Source organism: Frieseomelitta varia, unplaced genomic scaffold, assembly GCF_011392965.1.
Source record: "Frieseomelitta varia isolate USP_RPSP 00005682 unplaced genomic scaffold, Fvar_1.2 scaffold_405, whole genome shotgun sequence".
NCBI classification, from domain to species: Eukaryota; Metazoa; Arthropoda; class Insecta; order Hymenoptera; family Apidae; genus Frieseomelitta; species Frieseomelitta varia.
In genome coordinates, this window is record NW_025110152.1 from 323,184 (window position 1) to 347,683 (window position 24,500).

Here is a 24,500-nt window from a genome sequence, read left to right on the forward strand (position 1 = left end):
AAACCAAGATTATTCAGTTTTTATTCTGCTTTCTTAAAGATTAGTTCTACACCAGTTTACCATCAATAAAACGATAATATTTTAATATGTGGTAAATAAGGTAAAATAATTTGGTAGATATTGAAGAAAAATATCTCTTGTGTAAAAAATATAAATTGTTTAAAACTATGTAGACATGTAACGGCAGTGACAAGAGGAAGGGACAACTTTGCGTCAATTGCATTAATCGATCTGAGTTAGCGATTGTTCGCGAAAGCGAGCCACGATCCTTTCTATCGTGAGAAGGGGCAACCAGGAGTCCATTTTCAGTTTCGGTACGATGATATAATGTTTAGTAATGTGTTGTTCGTATGTGATTGTGCGGATGCTTTCGATAGTAGTGAAACTCCTTTATTGCGACAGCCCAAGAAAATTTTGCGGCCTTTGTTAGGCAACGGCGCATAGCCCGACCATAAGGTGCCAGGACGCATTACGAATTAAATAGTAATGCTTCGTTACACATCTAATGGTTTTACGCTGTAGAGAAACATTGTCGTTTTCTAGAATATTCCAAGATTATATTAAATCGATATACCTATATTATATTATATATCGTTTCTCAAAATATCTTCAGGTGTCCAATTTAAATAAAAACTATAGTTCACAATGTGATATTCTTTTTTGTATGGTTTTTATTATAAGCACTATAATAAAATATAAGTGCTATATTAAGGATTAATAGGCGTATAAAAGAGAGTCTAGACGAGGAGTTTCACTTAAATATCTCGTAGGAAACGATAATAAAGCCCTTCGAATGCTCAGTGAACCAAAGAACGACGGAAAGGCAAAGTTATCGTCGGCAACATCCTGAAGAGATCGCGATGGAGGGAATGATCGTTGTCGGGAGACACGGCAAATAAACACCGTTCGCTTATGGCAAGTAAAGAGACGTGGCCATACTATGGTGGGAGTCAGTTCTGTTATAGTAGGCCACGAGGTAGCAGCTCCGGTGCTCCTGCAGGTGTAGACGATCGCCACAAACTCTCTCTTAGTTTCTGCTGGCGCGCCAGGCTTCTCGTTTTGCCGGAGTGCGCCGCTCCGTGAAAATCGAGCTACGCTACGAGATTGCCTCGAAAGCGATCCGGACAATGAAAACGCGAAATCTGTGCAATATCGCGTGATAAATTAGTGATCGAACGATCGAGTCGTTCGAAATCCGGCGAATTAACATCATATACCACATCGATTTCTATTAATTTATCGCTGCATTCGCTAAGAGATTACAATTTTAATTTGATCGTCGACATGAAACGACGACGTCTTTATTGGCCACGCACGGATCGATAATGCGATTGCATTGCAAAAATTGGATCGCAAGCGATCGATACACCACAAATTTTCCGTGAAGCATCGTGCAAATATAAATCGTACGAGCGGTGCGTTCGATTGCTGATCGCTTGACCGTTTAAACTGCACCGAGTCTTTAGAAGGAGAAAGCAGGAGAAGTTGAAGAGTTCAGCCAGCTGAAAAAAAAGCGCCTTTCCTTGACAATTACGATTCGTCGGATTCGATCTTGTTTCCAACTATTTTTTTCCTCTCAGAAACGCGTTTTCTTCGAAATCGCACACAATTCGCCGTAAAACAAATTCGTTTAAATTAAAACAACGATAAAGAAAAAACAAGAAAAGGAAGATTGCATTCTAAAAGACATTAACAGAGTTCATCCATCGAACAGCAAGGGAAAATCGAGAGAGAAAAATTATTATTTCGTTGATCGAGCAAGTCACGGTTAGCTTTGATCGTTTGTCTATTTTTTTTTTTTCTATCAGACTTCTAATGTTTCGCGACTTTGTAATTATTCCGCATGCCAACAAAACGAGAAAATGAAAGAATATTAATTCTTTCTCATTTCAAAGTTTCTTATCACGATCTGTGAACACGTGCTTTTCTTGGATTTTAACACCGGCACGCGAACGATGGATTTTTGAGAAGAACTCGTTTTTCCAGCCGGTTCACGAACGTGAGATGATTAGCAAACTCTTGTTGAGCTTTTGGATACTCGGATGCATCAATCTTTATGGTATGTTTTTCTTTATGTTTTTATTATTTTTTTTCCCGGTGTAATTGAATAATTTTTAGATTAAATTTAAATCGTTTCTTCAATTAAAAACCATGATATTTTATCAACATTATTAATAGTTTGATCTTATCACATGTGTCATAATTTTGAAAGAAAAATAATAATTAATTTATTGACTAATGCGCGAAATTAAGACGGAATATTTAATTTCTCTAAAATATTATATTCCAATAAAAGAACAACGAGAGCGCATTATTTATTTATATCATTGGAAATTCTTTTATTGATAATATTCATCTTATTTTAATCATTCTAAAATATTCATAAGAATAAGAACACCGATTAAAAATTGCCCGATTAAGTGATTTGCATTAATTTTTTTATATTAGCAGTTACGATATTCTTTTATTCTTCCAGTGCATACTTTGTAAATTCCGTTCTATGAACCGTTAACGAATTGGGGACAATTATTTAATCATGTAATTGGACGTTGAGGTCATCGACGGCGACGTCTTAAATTTTAAGCGTGTTTCTTAACCGATATCTGTCCACTACCGATGTCTGTTTTCACTCGCGTCGTTGGGCAAGGCCCAAGAAACTTTTTCCACAAGTCTGATCGCGCTCGTAAACCCCATCTATCAATTTGCTTTAGACTTAAATAGTGCTCGAAGATTGCAATACAAGACAGAAGTACTAACGAATTAAATATTTTTGTTGTCAAGAAAAAAAAAAAAACAGACGTAATTATCTCATGGTTCATCAAAAAATTCTTGCAGTTCAAAATTTATCATAATTGTAATTTCCAGTATCAAAACGATTCGTGTTCACTGATCGGTGAATACGAAGATGAAAACCCAAGCGACAAGTTTAACAAACAGAGCCAGATCATCGCGACTCTTGATAAAATTATTCCAGCGTCAGTGAAAGCGTCTCTGTCACGGCACTAATATTATATGCACGCGTCGTAGTGATTTCATATAAGTTGTCTCGACTGGCGCACGAAATTCGCAGACGAATTTCCCCGCGTTTCGGCCACTCACGAGCGTTCACCGCGTGAAACACGCGATGCTCGTTTGCGAAAGTGGTGTCCACGATGGTATCGTGAAATTCCGCGAAAATTTTACCATAAAACGAGATATGCTTTTCTACTAATTGTAAGCAAATAAAGGAAAAGAAAGCAGTTAAACTGCTTTTATTAAAATATCTGTAACACATCTGTGGTCGTAACACTAAAAAAAAAGGACAAAGTTCTAGGAATTTTTTATTTTTATTTTTATTTTTATTTACGCTTAGACGGCGTAATCAGCTAGATTTGTGTAATACATGATCGCGTGAAGCGCGTACGTGTATCTATGTACATATAAATTTTTATCGTGTCCATGACCGTGAAACTGGATCCAGTTACTTTCCTTGTATCTAACATAGTGATCTTATCCCAACGATTTACATGTAAATCTATAAAAAAAACTCGATAAATTGTAAATTTGAAGTTTATTCGTTTATTTCGATATGTGACGCATCATCGAAGACAAGGAAGAATTTTCAGAACGATGGAACTCTCTCGCGCCTTCGTAAGAGACACTTCCTCAGTTAATTGCTTTCTTTTATAATTAATTCGACACGTTTTCACGCAGAGTTCATTCTACATATCAAAACAATGAAAATGATCCGAACGAATATCAGTCCGTAAACGCTTTCTTTTTCAGTAACAGCCTACTTTCAAAGTGGCGTGTACAATGGCAGTTGTCTCTGATGCGTATTTCGGACACGAGATACATTCACGATATATATCGATACAGAACTACGTTCTTTATTCTCGACGATTCGCGCTTGCCGTCGTTCCAAATCGTTTCCACAGTGTGTCGTGTCTAATTTACCTAACAGACGTGTCACCTCATCGGCTTTTGACACGAATCAGGCTTGTCAAACGACTCGTGCCGGATTTGACCTTTTTTTCGCCTAGAATTTTGCCTCTCGTCGGCTGCGTACGTCGTTTCTCTCGACGAAAGAAGATCGCACGTGTCAAACTAGTCATCCGCTCGGAATCGGTTCGTAAACGAGACCTTCAGAATTTCGTGACCTAGTGGGCTATTGCGCTGACGTCAAAATGATTCGGCAGTAGGTCAGCAGGATATTAGGACACCTTGTATGCCTTTGAGTTTTAAAAGGGCAAAAGGCAGAAAACTGGTCGATACGTGTGTTGCAAATTAGCCTATTATCATGTTCATCGTGTTTAACAGATTTCAAGAGGTAAACGTACGTTTCGCTTGTGCAAACTTCTTAACGTAAAGATCAGTAAGATAAGAGTAATTAATTTCACTCGGTATAAAATTTTCTTACTCTGCAATTTATTTTTGAAAATGGTAATTTAACTTTCCTGCAATGAAATTTAATTTATCAATTAAGTAGAAAGCTACGCACAAATCGTAAGTAGTAGTCAATCGTGTAGACATCGAGCTGCGAAGTAATCTTGAAATACCGTGTTCCAGAAGAGGCAAACTATTTTCCTCTTCCGTTGTTGCACACACACACACACACATACGTCTGGAATATAATTACACGCTGTTCCGTGGTTTCGTTCTGTCAGTGATTTCGATGTCATCGCGGCCAACAGTGCGGAAATATGACGCGTCACAACGCGACGGTGGGAAAAGAAGGAACAGGAAGGTCCGATTCCGATTATGCCGCGAACGGGAACGGAACGGGATAATTCAATGATGCGAGCATCAATTTGCGCGCGGCCAGACAAACGCTCGCGTAATTATTTCTCGTCGAAGATTCAGCCTAGACTTCTCTCTAGAGATCAATGGCATTCCTATTAGTCATCGCTCAAGAAGATCGAAGTTACGTCAGTTACGTCAGTTACGCGATCAAAGGCTATTGCGATTAGAGTAAAAAGTAACCACTTGACGAAGACACGCAGTCCGCAAATCATTTTCTCGTACCTGCTCCTGATGACTATGGTGCAATCTCGAAGGATTATACTCTTCTTCCTAACAGCCATTTTGTGGTACGCCGTGAAACGCTAACAAGGTCTACGGTCTATTCAAATTCATCGTTCCTCTGATTTTGTAAGTCCACGAAAAAGTCAGAAGATTTTTTCCTCGCTGTGAAATAAACCTGTTACTTCACTCGTAATTTAAGCAATCTTCTTGATAACGGATCGCAATTATGTTTTGTGATTGTTGCGCGATTATGAACAGAATAACGTTGATTGAATTCTAACAGAGAAACGGAGGAAGTTGGTACCGAGCAACACCTGAGCAGTTGTATAATTTAGTCCATTACCTTGATTCAAATAATCTAAATACTTTCATTGACATTGGAACTGTCGGAGTGATCAAAATGATCAATTCGTAATTTTTCATAGAAACCTTATGGATTTATAACATTATATTTTTACTAGATTTGAATAATTTTTTGCAAGATGAAAGCATTTCTTTTATTGCAATGAAACTTTTCTCAAGTACAAGCTTTATGCTTTAATCATGGGCAATTCTAATTGTCTCTTTTCAACTTTCATATCATTTTAACGTTTGATGTTACAAGAAACCAGTTAACCGTGGATCTGTGACTACACGTTGATCGATATTTAGTTAGAATAATGCAAATTTAGATATTTCTATGTCGCTCACAAGGAAGAAAGAGAATCGGAGCGTTTCCCAGTCTCTTGATTCAGGTTAATATATTTTTGTATGACACATCAAGGAGAGAATCCAAAATGTGCAAAAAAAATTCGAAGAACAGATCGACGAATCACAGTAGATCAGGTATAGGATCTCGTTCACGATCGTTTTATAAGTCGAGTATTTCTATAGTCGAAGTTAGCAGATACTTTCTCCGGCAAACGGTGTTCGTTTCCTTTTTCCACTCTCCTCGTGTATCTTTTTCGCGATCAACCGATACTTTGAAAAGTATTAATTGCTCCGCATGTCGTCATTCATCTTCAGCACTCATTTCTTAATGACAGCTTCAGTATACTTTTTAGAAAACACATTAAAACGGCCAATTAGATTGTTACTAGTGCTTATTTAAACTAGCTGTTTGATGGTTGAAAAAAAAAAAATCTTTATTTTTTAAATAGTACTTTCACTAATAGTGGGTCTACTTTCGTGCAAATATCTCGGACGTTTTCGGCGTCGTTTTGAAGTCAAACATTACTTCAGATGTCGAGAAGAGGTTCAAGTGTTGAACAAAGAGAGAAGTTATTCTCGAAAGCGTAATACTTAAAACCGCGCCCTCTGCCAATTATCGTACACGACAGTGCTTGAGAATTTAATTCTCACATCTTTTATTGCCGTTCACCGCCTCCGCCAACTTTCTCTCTATTTATTACCGTTTCATTTTTCATCAATGAGACCTTGACTATTGAACAGAACATACTGCCTCGAACGTCGGTCAGTCGTGTCTACGTTTTGCAAAGGAAATATCATTTATGTAAAACTATATCTTTATGAATATGATTGAACAAAATGGAATGTTTCATCTATTAAATGTTACTTTGAATATTTATTCATTTATCTGTACGTATTATGTGCAAAATTGTGTGTTTTTGTATTTTTGTATTTCATCCGTTTCCCAAATTTCTTTGTGTCTGTGTAGTTTTGCAATTCACGAATTAATTCATAAATGCATAAAAATCAAACATTTTTCATCTATCTGTCAGAAATTCTATTGATCTCTGTGTAACTTTCTAATGTGATGAAACCAGTTCAGGCTGCCGAAATAGGAAACGAAAAACGCGACGAACATTTGAAAGAGAATAAACGCTTATCGAACGTTAAATTGCGAAAGAACCAGATATTATCGACTCGCTGGTCTTGTCCTCTTCCTCTTTGATCGGCAGTCTTCCGGTTAGAAATTCATCGGTGCTTGGCCTGACCAGTGAGAGCTGTCCACCATCTTCCGACTTGTTGCGGTGGCCGTTCCAATTTACAGACGCATTTGGCTACAAATGCTTCCGGTTTTCTTTCACATACGTATGCCTACGTGCAATGTAAAGTATACGATCGTAGATTTTGCATTCAGTTCCTTTTATTTTTATTTCGCAAAATTTTGAAATCTGACGTTGTATCATTAGACTGCAGAATTCATATCCTCTCGAGCGTAATTAAAAAACTGCAGCGTAAGTAGAAATTCGTTTCCACTATTAAATATTAGAACAAGTACTAGACTTTTGTACATTTTTTAATCTATAAATGCAATGATATACGTATGTTATATTATACAGCATTATATTTTCATGTACATTCCCACTCTTAGGACTTATACTTTGTACGAAGAATCTGTAATATTGTATCAACAATTGTGTGTCATAAAATACGCTATGCAGTCTCAAAATCGATTGTCTCAGATGAATATTGAATATTGAAAGTAAAAAGTGGTCTAATACTTTTGAGCGAAAGTGTACATTTTCGTTTAAATATTATTGATGATTTTTTTCGTTCTTTGTCCACGCAGTACCGATCATTTTGGAAATAATGGAATAAGAGTGTTTTTGTTAATGAATTCGTTGATCCAATTGCTATTGAGAGGTGGCCACAAGTAGAGATCTTGAGAGTAGATTTATTGTATTGTGAACGGGAAAGGATCGGTAACTTTCATCGACTGCTATCATCACGCGATGCATCCACTTTCCGCGTGGATCCTTTCAGACGCAAAAGCAACACACGTTCGCGGAAGATATATAGTTCACAATCCATTTTCCTCTCTCTCTCTCAGAGCATAATCAACAAAAAGTCTCTTCCTCGCGCTGTTTCTTTATGGTCCGCTACTGGCGACAGGCGACGTATTTTTATTTAACGGATATCTGTCCTCCTTGATCACTTTCTTTTCGCTTTCAAGCTTATCGGTGAATCGAGCGCTTCCGTCTCGGAACGATCAACTACTTTTATTTGAGTCTTCCTGTCGGCAGATTTCCAATTTTCTTCTTCTTCTTTTTTTTTTTCTTCTTTTGAAGCAAAAAGGAATGCGAAAAATTGCTTCTTTTCTCGTGAAACATTTCTGTAATGATTCTACATTGAAAACACGAAAGTTGGACTGTAACATTAAAATTATGAAAATATTAAGGTTGTAAAGTATAGAAAAAAAATTTTTTTCATTCCCGAGTCGTTACATTTTTTGTCCGATCAAATTTCTAATTTCTTCGCGAAAAATATAACGTTTCTCTTTGCGGAATATTTCTGCTGCATTAGTTACGATATAATTCTAATTTAGTTGTATCATGTACCAGCCAACTATCTGTTGCACATGCAGAATTCCTCTAAGGTCGAAGACAGAGTTTCGTAACGAGTTTTCACAGCGAATGCCAAAGGCCAGACCATGAATTCTGTTTTAAGGTCAGGAGCATAGGGACGGCGGACTATCGGTGCCAAGCGGGAATAACAGCATAACGGTTCTACATCCGACAATTTCCATCTAAGAGACCTGATCAAAACTCAAATAGAAACCCGGGGCACTTACGTACGTTTGTCTCTTAGTTTGGTTTTGTAGAAAGTGAATTGGAACGCGCTAATCGCTGCGATCGAGTTTCGCTGAAAATTGTGTCGTTACCTGATTTTAATCTCTAGTTAAGTAAGTTGAAAGTGTTCAAAGATCGTTTATTCGAGCAGAGTTTTGTGCACTAGAACGAGAGAAAGTATCCAAAAACTAGAGATTTAAATTTTAATAACTCACATTTTCAACGTGAAAGCCAACGTTGGAAATTCAGACTTTAATATTTAAAATCCGCATCTTCGATGTAAAAAATGTTGAAAAATTGGAAAACGTTCGGAACGTTCAACATTTGAAGCTCAGAGCTAAATTTTTAAATATCCAAATCAGAATTTTAATATTTAAAACTTCTATATTCTCGGTGCGTGGATTTGAACTTTACTATTCAAAATTCTCCCATTTTTCCTGTAAAATCATCTCGAAACGATTCTCTGATATTTGAAAACACAGAGAAACAAAAATAACAAAATTCTCCCTAAATTCTTTCTAACAGAATAGGATCAAAAAAAATCGACCCATCGACTGGATCTATTACTGTTATCCAAAGAACGAACACCGTTGCGTATAACATAAGATTAAGCTGAGAATGCGAGTAACCAACCGGATGATACCGGAAATCGTCCCTTCTGAGAACCAGTTCACGATCAGATCACAGCCGTGTCCCACATGGAGAGCTAGTTGCTGTTCGCGCAAGAAATTGCTCCTTTGTTGCACCATTGTTCAGTAATGGCGTTGTTTATTCTGGAAATTCGTCAAAAGGATGGCCGGATGCGCGATACCAGAGATACTGAAACAATAACGTTGAGTAAGCGCGTGTTGGGTCGTTGCGTGTTTCGTTTTTATCAGTCGTTCCATTCGTTTCTGTTCGAGATTTATAAATTGCACGAATTGCTGTATTGTGACGTACGTGGAAAATCTGCGAGTGTAATATTTTTTTTTTTTTTCTTTTTCAAAATGGAGAGGTTTTGAAGCAACGAGGATTTGTTGAAACAGAAATTTGCCATCATCAGGATTCGAGTAGATATTTTTAATTAGATGACGAGCATCCTAGAAAAAAAATTGTGTTGTATGAATTAATGTAATTCGCTTAAATGTTATATCAATAACGGAACATTTGAACGGAATAATTGAACCTGTGTCTAGTATTTTCGTTCAACGGTTACATAATAAGTCGTCGTCGTCGTTGCACTAACGGAGGTGACGTTTCTAAAGGAATCCCGTTGCAGGGAGCGTTTAAAGCGTCTTTGTACCGTTAAATCTCAAGGCTAATCCCATCTTTGTTTGTTTCATCTACCTGGATATTATCTCTTCCAACATCCATTGGGAACTGCAAGAAATTTAATTGTTATTCATAATGATCATCGTCGCCCAATATAATGATATCTTAGATATCTCGTTTGAGATCAACGTCATGTATACACATACGTATGTACGTACATTTGACGCTCTCGTTAGTTGAAAAGCGATGGTAGTTTCTAGACTAAACGATCGTCAGGCTTGAATTATTAATTCAAACGTCTGGATTGCGACATTCTCGGTGCACATATAAGCGGTCAAACCGTAAACGCGCACAGAAGTTGTTTCATTATGGTTCTCGAAGGTGAAGCAATATTCCAAAGCGATTTCGAGAGCTTCGATCGATGATACATCCATGGAATCATCTATGCTTAATCGATTGAATATCTAATTCATGTCTATCGTGCCGCCAGCCCTCCTTTAGTCGAGAAATGTCAGATATTTTCCAATCGATCGAAAGTGGTTCGCCACTTACTAGTCATCCTCTGATTGCATAATAGCGATCAATCACGATTAGATACTAGATTCTTGTGCGAATTCGTATTTTTTGACAGTACGATTAAGATATAGGAAATTGTTTCACGTATTACGACTTATACACTGTTGTAGAAATCATTGCACTTTGAATTATAACGGGCAATTCTGTACATTTCTTCTTACATGCATTTTGTGCAGTTTTAAAACGACTATAAAATCCGCATAAAAATCAGAATCGTGACATTCATAATTTATAACAAGCTGTAATCGTAAAATCTTTCGAACAATGACACGTGGAAGGAGAAGAAACTTTTATGCATAAATGAGCATCTGTCTGAAATCTGTAATAAGGAAGCTCATCTTGTAAAATTTAATAAAACGTTTCGCTAGTAAAATTCAGTTTATCATCAAAGTGGAAAAAGTCACGCGCGAAGATGTTCGAAATTGAAGACTGTTAAATTTTGTCTGAATTCAAACAATTCATTATCACGGAAATCATGGAAACACTAAATTTTTTCAATCATTTTAAAGTAGTTTGCCATTCATTTAGTCATTTTTACCTATTTAAAATAGGTTGTTACGAACAATATGTAAAAAAATTTTTTCATATCTAAATGTTATATATTTAATGTATTTATTTTAAAAAATTTCATATCTAAATTTTTATACAGAAGTGGACTTTCGTAATGATCGTGATATAAGTCAATTTTCCTTCGAAATAAACGAAACAACAAGTTCAACTTTTGTTGACTGATTATGAAATACGATATTCCAAGTATTTCGTAATACTGACAGAATTTTCACCGCGAATTACGTGTCAGCGATGGAAAAAAAGTAGAGCAAAGGGTCAGCGTAAACGCGTTTTCTCCGGTATTTTCCATCTCGTTAAATGATCGGCTATTTATATTTAATCATTCGTCTGGCCGTCTCACAGGATACATGCTTCTCGAGCAATTTAACAGGCCTACAAGGTGTGTAATTGATAGATTTCGCCTGCGCTGTTGAGACGTGCCAGTTTTTGGATCGAATCTCCGTTAACACCGGCAATCACATTCGTCTACGTTTCTTCCTGGTTATTCAAATCACGCGATCGTGCCAGTTGAACAATTGTCAAAACTTTACTTGCCGTTGTACGCATATTTAATTTGAATAGAATCCTTATTGCACGTGAGAAACAATGTGCATACAAAATATATATATATAAACGAACTGTATGTCGTGATTTAGAAATTTACTTACGTAACAACGCGAGGGTAAAACATTTTAGGATTAATTTTCGCAAACCCTTCGCCAATGATCGCGGTTAAATAATATAATAGCTTCTTTATCGAGGAAGCGGAGGATTCTATTGTTAGTTGAAACATTGTCTCGCTCGAACGATCGTGATGTCGAAACTTACGTGAGGCAGAACTCGCGAGTTCGTCCATCCATCGTCAAAGAAATTCGAAGAACCGAAAGAATTACCGCGTTCGAGTTTCCCGTTCGACATCGTTGACTTCGTTTTCGATTCGGCGGTCAAGCGGCACGTACTAATTGTCATTGGCGATGCGTAAAACGGTCAGACTCGAGTCGATTCTACAGAAACCTTGACACAGCCTCATCGTCTAGACTCGAATAGACGTTTGCGTATCTTTTATAGATACGAGTATTAAACGATCTATGAGCAAAGTACCCGAATTTTTGATCAATACTGTATACATCTATATCGGTGTAGTCTGTTTCCTCGCTTTGAGGGCATACGTGACATAAACATACGTAACTTCCTACACCGCCGGTTCCACAATCGCGAAGAATTGGCGAGACGCAGTTAGAGCGTCAATCTTATCAATATCATTCGCCCCTCGCGGGATCGAAAAGGAATTTTGTTCTTGGGTGAGATCGCCGTGATATCTTCTACTTGTCGGCACGCAACCCCGTATTAGTTCCCTTTTAGTCGCCTTTGAACGACACGCAGGGATTACTGTTGGGTCATATATACACACGTAAAAACATATCTCTGCATGGAAACGCTGTTGGCCTCCGATTTTTCCGCGGCGAATCGCCCCGGTCGTTGGAAAGTCACCCGCCGACTTTTAAACGAGGCGACACGGTGCTCGGATCGGACGCACGACAACGCGAGTCACATACGGTCAGTCCTGATTTCAACTCGGTTGATTTCCCTTTTCCATGCCTCTCCCTGACCACGCTCTTTTCATCCAGACGCTCGTTCGACGAACAAAAACTCGGGCAGCTGAAACCGCTCTCTGATCTAGCTGGCCATTAACGGCCGATTCCTCGGGCTCCTGGCTTTCTTTTTCCGAATTTCTCCCCGGCTAGACTGGTCCGATCCGTGTTCGTCCGCGCCGACACCACAGTCACCGTTGCCGAGCACCACAGCCGGGATATACACTCCGCCTCCGCTCGTTCCCCGTCCCGATCTACGAGAGATATAGTCGAATAAAAGGAGTTTCTCTTTCTTATCTCGGCTGACCCGCCGCGCTGTCTCTGCCAACGCTTCGATACCAACAACTTTCCTCGCCCGATTTTTCATCCCGTGTTTTACTTTTACTCCTACGTCTCTGTACATTTCGTTCTATCTATTCACCGTGCCTTTATTTCATTTCATTTTATTCTCTCGTTCGATTCGAACGTAGCAATTATATTGGAGGCATGCTGGTTATTCGTTTTTCCAGCCACTCGAAAGACAGATTCCTCGAGATCGGAACCGTTCGCTGGGAACTCGTTCCTCGAGATGGTTATACTCTTCCAGATATATCGCTATCTCACTGCCTCTTGGTTTTTTTCACGCCGATCTAGGTCGCAAGTTCAGGAGACTGTCGCGACTCCTTGACCCGCAATCCTCCGACTGAGGATAGGTGTCTCTGATTTTCCGTCCAACGGATCCCGATGATCTTTGAATCTCTTGCGCCGGTAACTGGTTCACGAACCATAACGAATGACCAAACTGTATACAATAATTCGTCTTCTTTTTGAATTCATCGGTATATCACTGGATAGAAATTACTAATTGTAAGAAGTAATAAATTTATTATTTGCTTTGCCTGGGTTATACTTCAATATACTTGAAACTGAGAAAATATTGCAATTCCGGGGCAAATATTCTCAACGTAAACATCCAACAAGCGCACGAGTAATAATTAAACTAAATTTAAAATTTCCTGAAGACTAGTATTCAAAATAAAATAAAATAAATTTCCTAAATCTATGGGATTTTTACAGTAATTTCAATAGAAAATAGGAAAGTTGTATAAAAAAAAAAATATAGAAACGAATACTTAACTTGGATATTAATCTCCAATTGCTTATATTGAGATTAAAATCATCTCAATTCCACGCACAAGAAATCGACCTACGAATTACCAGATCCTCCGATCGCAGTAACAGCAGATACCATAGAATGTACACAGGGTAATTGGAAATATTCCAACAAGTATCTCTGCAAGCATCTCCAACGGATTTCAAGATCCTCGCTACGTTTGATCTCGGTACTAATTGCGTTTTCCGTGATAGACACATGTTCCTCGAGATTGATCGATAAATCAACCGATGTCTGAGTCGCGATTTTCCAACGCTTCGGTGGACCGACAGGTTGCTAGATCGACTTATCGATCGGCTAAACTTTCCCTTCTCACGAATATCGTGTCGGATCTCGAGCCTTCCAGCCAGCTCGTTAACCTCCTGTCCTGCAACAACATCCAGTCACGTTCGCGATACGAATTATGGCTTCGATTTGAACAACGAAACAACTTGTGATTCTGTGGCATTTGAACTTGTATTTTAGATTTCAATTCTTTGAACTGAAGATTAATGGGCATTGCAATTACTATCATCCGATAACATTCGGATACTTCCTTATTTTTTGACGAGACTTTACTTGGAAAATTATGAATAAATTGAAAACAAATAATTTTTATACTTTATAATTGTCGTAGCTGTAGTAGATGATTACGATACGATTAAATTAATTTTTCAAGCAATTCTTTGAGCTCTTGTACACTAATTTATGTATACGTATCATCTTATGTAGAACTGTAGTTTATTAGCTGAAGTAATCGCCAGATTTGTCTGCAGGTGTTTCAGTCTCCGAATCAGAAATTAGATTAAGAAGTTCGTCTTTTACTGATAGAGGAGCTTCCAAAATTAATAAGTGACACTTAAGTAGTAAATTCATTATTATTATATTCCTTGGTAGCTAATTTAAATTTAATAAATTTGTTAATTTCATTAAAAGATGGCGAATACTGCTTCTAACTACCAATTTATCATACATTGTCGCCGTCAAAATCAATTAAAGTATCCAAATATTTATAAACGATAGCATTTACAACACTTCGATACTCGACTCGACGTAACGACCTAAAAAATTAAAAAAAGAAAAGAAAAAAAAAAGAAAAAAAGAAAACACGATTGTTGAGTTTCTGGTACGCGCGAAATCTCTGGCCGACGTTTGTTGGCCGGTAACTGCCGTGAGAAAAAGGAAGCACACCTGGCTTACTTGCCGAGTTACGTCGCGTCGTTGTCTTCCTGCGTCGCGTTCCAGAAGATTGTTATTCAGGCGTTATGCTAATAACAGCGCAACGAGCCAAGGAAACCGTTACGAAGCTTCGCACGAATCTATCAATCTGGCCTACGATGCGTGTAGTTCAGGCTCCGAATCTCCGATTCGGTTGTCCGGCTCGTTCCGAACAATTTGCCAGGCCGATCGGCCGAGTTTGTCGGAAACTGATTCAGGCGCGCGCGCTTTGAGTCCTCGATCGAGCACAAACTGACTCCTTTGGCTTTACATTCTCAAATTATCAAAGATAAAAGAGATTTCTCTGCAGTATATACGAATGGAAGAGTTAGATAGCTGCTGAAACAGATTTCGTCGCACGAAGGTTAAACAGAGAACGAAGATCTCACGCCGAGAAACAGTACAATCGCGGAATTTTTTTGAAACAAGTTAGTCTACAAAATTGCACGAAATAATTAGTATGCGATTGAAATAAATTAATAAACAAAGTTGCACATAAATATTCGAAAAGAATCTCATAATGGGGTACGTTATACCGATCGGGTTATATTACATGGGAAAGATTTAAAATGGAAACGTTTGCTATTGTAAAATACATACTTTCTGATCAAATAATTTGACTATTATGAAGTTCTTGTCCGTTTCGTGCATCACATTGAAACGTAGATAATATCCTAATTTAAAGATTAGAATCAAACTTTTCCTGGCAATTTTCATTCGTCATTCCGAGTATTGTTTACTCGCGAATCCTTTCTCCAGGAAGCTCTTCGATTTTTCACGGTTCGTTGCTGCAGTCTGAAAGGAGAAGTTTTGAGAAAATTTCAAAAATACTGCACGATTGTTGCAGGAGACTCGGCGATTGCGCAAGAATGGCCGACGCCACTCGACGAGTCCGCGGACGAGAAAAACGACGCCGAAATCTTTCGAGCGGTCGTCGAATCAATGAGACAGTGGACGTTGCATAAACAGTTGCAGCACAGAACCAAGAGAGAAGTTTCCAAAGTTTGCTACGAAGATGTCGGCTGCTTCGAGGACACGGGACCTTTTAGCTATCTGGAAATGCTTCCGTCACCACCCAAAGAAGTTGGCACTAGGTATTGAAAAGTAAAAATACTGCACACGATTCGTGAGTAAACCGCAGATTTTTACACATCGTACGAAAAAAAAAAAAATAAAAATGTAAAGGTATTCAGAATAAGTACAGTGCTTTCCACAATATATATTCGCGTGAAACAATATTTCAATTGTAACAATATTTTTAATTATTTTCATTATTTTAAATTATATCATTATAGCTAGAAATTTTAAATTACATTTGTTATCATGAGAATCTAATTTTCTAATTAATTACCAATTCCCATAAAAATCTACGGCTCTTACTTTGTCTTAATCAAATGCGATCTAAGCAATCGTATTGTAAATGTGTTCAGAACTTTTACACGAACACAGCGACGCGACTGTAATTTACAATTGCACTCATTTCCTTTTGTCGAACGATTTGTGCTTTCCTCGCGATGATTACCGTTATTTTATGTTGCGTTGAAGTGATAAGAAAACAGAAATGATACTGATTGTATCAGTAACCTAGTTTGGTAAAAGCACGAACGTAATTTTGTTACATTTCTCACAAGTAACGCAATGCGTTGTAAGAAGTATGCTTGGTTCTGTCTGCAAATAAGTTTGATCGCGCATGACCGCGTAATTGAATTCTTCGTTCTCGATGTGCGTTTTTTGTGTAGATTTTTAGTGTACGGCAGCAGAAAGGCGAGATCGATTCCGATGGAAGTTCCTGCCGATGATATAAACGATAACGCACACCGTGCCATAGATCCCGATCTACCCACCAAAGTGATTGTACATGGGTTCGGATCCAGCTGCGATCACGTCTGGGTTTACGAAATGAGATCCGCCCTAATGACCGTGCACGAATGTAATATAGGTTCGTAGCAATTCCTCCTAGCACCACCGACTACTATGTAACATATTTATGCAAAATATCCAACGTGTTAGTACAATGAATATTTATGGATATCAACTGCAACTTTAATGTCCAATTTCACACTGCTAAATGTTACAATTAAGGTCAATTTAAATTTTCGGCTTTTAATTCATTCCACTTGCTAATTGTAAGTGTTGTTATTAAAAGATGCTATCGTTCGTATATTTTACACATTTTTTTAATTTCTCATAAACACGCAACAACTCGCAGATAATCGCCCGATGCGAAATTTTATTTGCGAGAAGTATGTTCGATGCAAGATTTTTCCATCGCTCGCTAATTGGTATCAGAAAATTTCATCAAGTACTCCATCAGTTGATCACGTACAATCAGCGTTAAATTTTTCTTTTTACATTGACGATCTTCGTATATTCGAATATCTTTTTTAGTATGTGTCGACTGGGGTCCAGGAAGCGCAGTTCCTAACTACGTAAGGGCGGCTGCCAATACTCGTCTGGTTGGCCGACAATTAGCCAAACTAGTTCGAAGTTTGAACGTACCTTTGGAGAAGGTTCACTTGATCGGTTTCAGCCTGGGTGCCCACGTGGCTGGATTTGCCGGTGCTGAACTAGGGAACGTCTCCAGAATCACAGGTACCGAAACTATTGTGCAACATTTTCCCTCTGTGTGCAGTTATTTATGATGATTTTTATGCTACATTATGAGTTGTATAAGAGCTACACTTGCTCTCCGTAATCTGAAGAATAGATATGTTTTCAAGAATTGCAACACATCGCGTTCACTGTTTGTAGTCACGTCTCGAAATTTCTACCTTTTCCACGAAATTCAGGACGAAGTTTAAGAAGCGAAAGAGTTGATTAAAAATTTCTGACTCACTCGTGCGAGTAAATTCTATAAAGATCATAGGAAAATATATATTTTCTGACCGCGTAAATTGAGAAGTGACTGTATTTTTGTTCCATTACTCTGTTCTATGGCGTTTATTACATTCAAGTTGCATAACATATTGCGATATAGTTGTAATCTCTATGTTTTTTCGAGATGTTATCCATATCCAGTCATGTTTACTTCAGTCAAGCATAAAGTTCATTCGATATTTATATTAATCGCTGAATCGATTAAACTACTTCAGTCCGTTCTCTCTCGCAGGTATCCTTCGATGGTACATTCGATAAAGATCGTCTCATTTTGCGAAATCATCGAGTTAAATTTAAATTCTCAAGACGAGTCAGTAAATAAATTAGGTTAATTCAATTGGGAAATATAAATTTGCGTAAATGCATATATGTGATCGAATGGAGAGAAAAATGGCGTGGAAAAACGGCGAAAAATTGAGTAACTAATTACCTTGTTCGTGCAACCGTTCACTAGAAACTGTAACGAGGACTTTTGCAAAAGCGCGAGCATGTAAACGTGCCGCGATTGCAACTCGGATATTTTCTTCTTTCTTCACGCGTCAACGACTCCTTGCATCGATACCGGTCTCGAGTATCCACTCTTTCCAGCAATTTTTCGTTCCGTTCTGCGATTTGAAGGCGAAAACAGAAACTCATACGCGTTTAAATATCGACTTTCGTTTTTTTTTTTTTTTTCTTTTTCTTTAATCGACATCACTTTGAAGAATATATATATTTAGACAGTATCGCAATTCGATTAAGAGATTCATTCAGATTTTCCTTATATCTTCAACTTTTGTGACTTGACCCTTGCAATAACATTCTTGCAATAACTGCAAACGATCTATTAAATTGACACTGAAATAAAGAATACACCTGCATCGTGTAATACTTGACACTCTGTGAAATTTACAGATACATTTAGAACATCAGAGATACACGTCTCAATACGAAACACATTAAATCACTTACAATTAAATGCTGGTCTGCAAGAAAAAATTTCGTCTACCTTCAATTGCTCTTCTTTTATTTATATCAATCGATATGTCAATATTTTAGTTGGTATCATTTTAAATACTTTTGAGTATCTTTAGACAAATATATCTTCACACTTCTGTTTGACCCTTTTTTGGAATTTTCTCTCTCACTTGATCCAAAATGTCGACTGTAATAATTCTTGCGATCGACAGGACTAGATCCTGCAGGACCGCTGTTCGAGTCCCAGGATCCAAGAGCTCGACTCGACAAAACAGATGCCAACTTCGTCGACGTGATTCATAGCAATGGTGAACAACTGTTGCTCGGTGGTTTGGGATCCTGGCAGCCTATGGGTGATGTCGATTTCTATCCTAATGGTGGCAGAATGCAAACAGGTTGCTCCAATCTATTTCTCGGCGCAGTATCCGATATTATCTGGTGTAAGTATCCCTTCTATTATATATTGCTGTTTTATTGCACGTTTTTGTGTAGGACACGATTGATTTATATTTTTGTGCATGTACGCGAACGTACGATCTCGCGAACGACGTAACGAAATGACGCTTCAATGACCACATTAATAATTTCTTGCCATTTTTAGACTTTTTCATAGTGTTGCTAATGTTTACTACAAATTGAATGCTTCACGCTGCTTTTATTTTTTAATTACTTGTTCTACCATTTAGTTTTGTTATATAAAATCCGAATGATAAAGTGCGCTGCGAAAGGCAACGAATATTTTGTTACATTTTTATCAAGGTAATGAAAAAAAAAAAAAAAAAAAAAAATATGGAACTCGAATGGAAACTCGTTTTACTATACTTTCTACACTTTCGATATTTTTTGTATTTTCGCATATTACGCGCATTGCGTGCATCTTCATTTCTGCATAAAAATTCGCAGTCTACTTATGACCGGTTATACTTTAAAACTTTGTCTCTCATTCATCTCATTTCAGATGATACGTGTTACAATAAACCTATGTAGTACACTTCGTACAATTTACAGCAGCGTACAGTTGGCGTAAGTGTTGCGCGTAATGCACTTGACTTACTTAACACACACTTCGTATGTGCTTTATGTACCTGACGCACTCGTGACAATAGAGCGACTACGTAGAATTTTTTTCAAAACAAAAGAAAAACGAATAATAACAGACAATAAAATTTTCTGAAATTCTCGCAGGTTAAGGATGCTTAATGACACCTGTCGTCACTCCCTTTGTACGGCAATGTGTTCTCAGTGAGAGCTATCGGCTGAACGTAATTTAAAAGATACGATAAATCAGAGAGATTAGAAAGTGGGATCTTTCTCATGTTCGTCATTCGATATAGTGTTAGCCTTCTCCACAACGCGCGGATCGAATTATTTGTCCTAAAGAAAGCGGGTCACTCTGCCCCCGTCGTGAAATGTCGCTTAAAGATGACGATTGTAAGAAAATCTCGCAGAATATGGGATAGACATAGACATTGAGATTACAATGTATGAAATGTACGAATGTGGAATGTAAGATACGAAGCGTGGAATATCGATAGATAGAACATGTGAGATGTAGACAAGATGAGATCTCTCTAAAATGAGTGTCAAGATTTCTCGGGTATTCAAATCATCTTTCCCCGTAATCATAAATATAAATGAACGAAACAAAACATTCGATGCTCGTGACAACGTTTCACGTTTCGTTTCTGAAATAATCGCTGTATTAAATAATTCGTTAAATAAACGTTGCAGCAAGCGCTGTTGAGGGTAGATCGCTGTGCAACCACCGAAGAGCCTACAAGCTGTTCACCGACTCTGTCAGCCCCAAGTGCCGATTCCCGGCGTTTCCCTGCGACAATGGTTACGACGGTCTTCTCCGTGGCGAGTGTTTCCCCTGCGGCGTGAACGGTATGGGCAGGCCCTGCGGCGATATGGGTTATTACAGCGACGAGTCACCGGCCAGGGGGCAGCTTTACTTGGTGACGAGGGACGAAGAACCTTTCTGCGCCCACCAGTACCAAGTGAAGGTGTACAACAGCCGCAGTGAAAGACCTGCAAGGAGTTACGGGAAGTTACAGGTGACTCTGGTCGGAGAAGGATCTTTCAACGACACGTTCGCGATGACGCGAAAGGACGAGGAGCTTCTGGTTGGCTCGATTCTCCAGAAAATTGTTGTTCCGCACCCGGCGATTTCGACGGTGGAAGCTATCGAGGTAACCGAGTAAATTGGGACGTACACTTCCGGTCGAAAATTTAAAACGCGTTGAGATTCCATGGGAGTTGTTTTATTCGCGATATTATCATTTTTAAAATAATTATTTTTAAAAATAATATCCTCCCTTCTCAGACGAATGTACGAACAAGTTTATTTCGTATGTAAGATCTCCCCAAAAGTGTGTCGCGTAATATAATATATATAGAATTTTAACAATAAACCATCGTTCGTTCTTGTTCAAATCCCACAGATCAAATACACAGCGTACAGCGGTTGGATCTCTTCGGGCTTAGTGTCCTGGGGCATCGACAAAGTGGCCATCGTCGATAGCTTTGGGAAAACGCTGTCCGTCTGCAAGAAAGGATTAAGCTTAGAATCTGGGAAGCCAGTGTTCCTCCCTCTATTCGCGGGAGAATGCAACGTCCCTGCGGAATCGGACAACTCGACAACGTCCCCGGCGACGATGGAACGTCTGATAGAGGAGAAACAAGGCGGCATCGGCCCGTTCACCAAGGAACAGAACTACGAGATGAAAGACGATAGAACGGAAACAATCTCGAAGGAGAGGACTGCCGCGCCACTGTCCTCGTCGAAAGGTTTGGGTCCATTCACCAAAGAACAAAACGTGCGAATGATCGAACGAAAGGAGAGCTTCAAGCCGGGCCACTTCGAGGAAACGAGCAGTCGCGGTAGCGGTTCGAACAATCCTTGGAACATCGTCGACATATCCAGCGACGGGGATTCCAACTCTTTGGAAAATTCAGACTCCGAGAGGGGTAGAGGATTCTCTGGTCCGAATTTCTTCGGTGCTAGAAGCTCATCCCCGGATCCTTCGGTGGAACCAACGACCGAATTCCTCCCGGAAATTCGCGAGCCTGTGCTGCAAGTGGACAAGAAGGAAACAGGAAGGTCTTTGAAATTCCCGGAGATCACGGAGCCGATATTGAGGCCCCGTTCGGCGAGGCAGAATACCAGGAACGAGGTTCACGGCCGTGAGAAGCAGAAGGAGGAGATACAGGAGACGTCCTCTACGTCCAGAGCGTTCACGGTTCAGTTCCTACCTGAGAGGTTGGCTGGGATCTTGGCACAGGCCGAGAGGTACGCTAGGCAAACGCTCCTTCCTTTGATTTCGCAGTACACGCCCAGCTTCGTGACTGGGACGCGGTTCGAGGAACCGAAATACTTTCCACCTTTGGGCGAGATTGCCTCGAAGAATCATCGAGAGACCAATGAATCGGCGATGGCGAGCAACGATCACCAACGTCAACGAAGTGACGATCGAATTGGTAAAACTGACAACGAGTCTTTCATGGAAGCGAAAATGAAAAATTCTTCCAACGCTACGTCGATGGAAGTACTACCAGTCGCGGAAGCGAATTCTCAGGAGAGAGATCTAAATTCAACGAGAATCGACGAGAGCAACGAGTGGACACCCATGGAACACTCCACCACATTAAACTCCGTATCTAGGAAAGACTTTAACGCGTCCAGGTCCCTGAATTGGGAACACGAGAAATACAACTGGTCCATGCAAACGACGTTGGAAAACAGTAGCTCGGAAATGGACGATTGGGTGCCTATTACGGTTAAAAGCGAAATCGAAATGTCCGAGGCTTCGAACAATGTGTCTAACGAGATCGGTTTGACTCACGCTGTTACCGACAAACAGATCGAGACTGTTCAAACATCTGGACAGGAAGCTGTGACGATGAAAAACACTAGGAATAACACGGACGAAGAAAGAGTGAAAGACGAGAGGAAGTACATACCACTGATCAATCCGAGTACCGAAGAATTACCGTCGACGAGCACGAATGATATCTCAGAGACTGGCTCGAGTTCCTCCACGTACTCGCCGTACTCTCACATTCAGAAAATACCCAGACCGATCGAGACGAGAGCTGGAGGAAGTTCGACGAGGAGAAGTATGGTCTTCCCATACGCGTACGAGAAGAAAAAGGATCCGAGGACTAGGTATATACCTTTGATACCGGAGGAAGATATGGGAAGGTCTCACTCTTCGTTCGAAAGAGAACGCTGAACCAATTGAAACGAGAAAGATTTATTGGAATTAATGTATATTGGAACAGTGGATCTGTGGAATCATCGTTGAAGATACGTTCCATTCTGACAAACTTCTGGTTCCTCATTGACTTTTTCTATTGTTCGTAGTTGTCGTTGATGAATAATATCATCATCATCATTCTCTGTGGAGCGTGTGTATCGAATTTGCGTTGGTAACGTTGGTCAGTAGAAATCGACGGCTTTATAAAGAACGCTTTGAAGATGTTTTTTGGTAAAAATTGGAGCCTTAACTTTATTTTTGTATATAGGAATTTTTTTTACAATATATATAATATATATATATATATATAGCTTCGCTGAAATCTGTTTCTTTCACATTCGTTACCGTCAATTAATTCTTAATTATTATCATCGTCATCTGTGTTTCCCCCATGTATTTTACTTATGTCGAACGGACGATCGTAAGAGCGAAAAAATCCCACTTTTGTATATAATGACCCGATCATTGGAAATTGCGAAACGAATATCGCTGAAATAGCATTATATTTCTTTCTCATTTTTTTTTTTTTTTTCTCGTAATAATATGTACATCTAGGGTCTGCGCAAGCCACGTTTACTGACGGTGGTGCGCGCTGACGATAGTCAAAAGTATGGAAGAGATGATTCAAGTGGATTTCTATGTGTATCTATAATATATCTGTTTTTACTTAAAATAAATAACCATTTTTAAAAAGAAAAATGCGCCTCTCGGTCTTACAAGTCCGATATACTTTTACTCTTTGTTACTTTCTCACGTTTCTTTCTCTTTCTCTCTTTCACACACGCACATACGCGCATAAACATACCATCTTCTTCGTCTAAACCCTCGACAATCACTTTTCGAGCAACCAAGTATTTCAGGATATGCCCACTCCTGATATGTCCGCGACTATTAAAAATAACTGCTATTCGCAGTCCTTGCTTCAACGTTTCTTCAGGTACCGATTGACGCGTCAAAACAGAACGCATCGTTCTATGATAATCGACTCGATACAAAAATAACAGGTACACGACGCATATTTGTTTCGGCAGCTGGGAAGACTAAAGTTAAAGGGGCTGATTCGTCGATCATCGATACACTCGAAAATAAAAGCTTTGTCAACGGATTCGACATAACACGTTTTGCGTTATTTTCGTATCGACTCGACGGAACGAAATGAAGAAAAAAAAAAAAAAAGAAAAAACAGAAAAAGAAAAAGGAAAAACAAGAAAAGAAAATCTTGGCTTCTGGTCGATAGTGCATTCCGTTAGGCAAGGAAGAAGGGACTGCGAATTATCGAGAACTTACTACTTACATACATTATTTAACAAACACGCAGTCTTATCAAGTAGAACCCGTGAACGAACTCTGACAAGTAGAAAGGTATAGTTACCTAATTACTCTAGTAGAAATTTGGTTCGACTCGTCCCGCAACCAGGGTGACGAGACGATTTACACGCTGACGCGTGGTAGAGACACCCAAATTATTCTCTCCACGTCCTCTGCTACTCATATACAGTACTCTTTCAAAAAAGAAAAAAAAAAAGAAAAAGAAAAAAAGAAGGAAATTCATTGAAAATAAATCGGAATT

At 38.9% G+C, this 24,500-nt stretch overlaps 1 protein-coding gene across 1 annotated transcript; it reads left to right on the plus strand.

Moving 5' to 3' along the window:
* The first annotated feature begins 918 nt into the window (after positions 1-918).
* LOC122531592 lies at positions 919-23,629 on the plus strand. Its single transcript, XM_043659635.1, has 7 exons — positions 919-2,059; positions 15,685-15,931; positions 16,577-16,776; positions 17,226-17,429; positions 18,884-19,111; positions 20,403-20,863; positions 21,116-23,629. The coding sequence occupies exons 1-7, from the start codon at positions 2,005-2,007 to the stop codon at positions 22,904-22,906; spliced, it is 3,186 nt and encodes a 1,061-aa protein (XP_043515570.1). The 5' UTR covers positions 919-2,004; the 3' UTR covers positions 22,907-23,629.
* The last annotated feature ends 871 nt before the right edge of the window (positions 23,630-24,500 follow it).

Excerpts from the sequence above, each read along its gene's own strand:
- LOC122531592 (XM_043659635.1), top strand. The coding sequence starts at position 2,005 with ATGATTAGCAAACTCTTGTTGAGCTTTTGGATACTCGGATGCATCAAT. Across the intron at positions 15,932-16,576 it reads CCCAAAGAAGTTGGCACTAG|ATTTTTAGTGTACGGCAGCA; the intron begins GTATTGAAAAGT and ends TTTTTTGTGTAG. Across the intron at positions 17,430-18,883 it reads GAACGTCTCCAGAATCACAG|GACTAGATCCTGCAGGACCG; the intron begins GTACCGAAACTA and ends TGCGATCGACAG.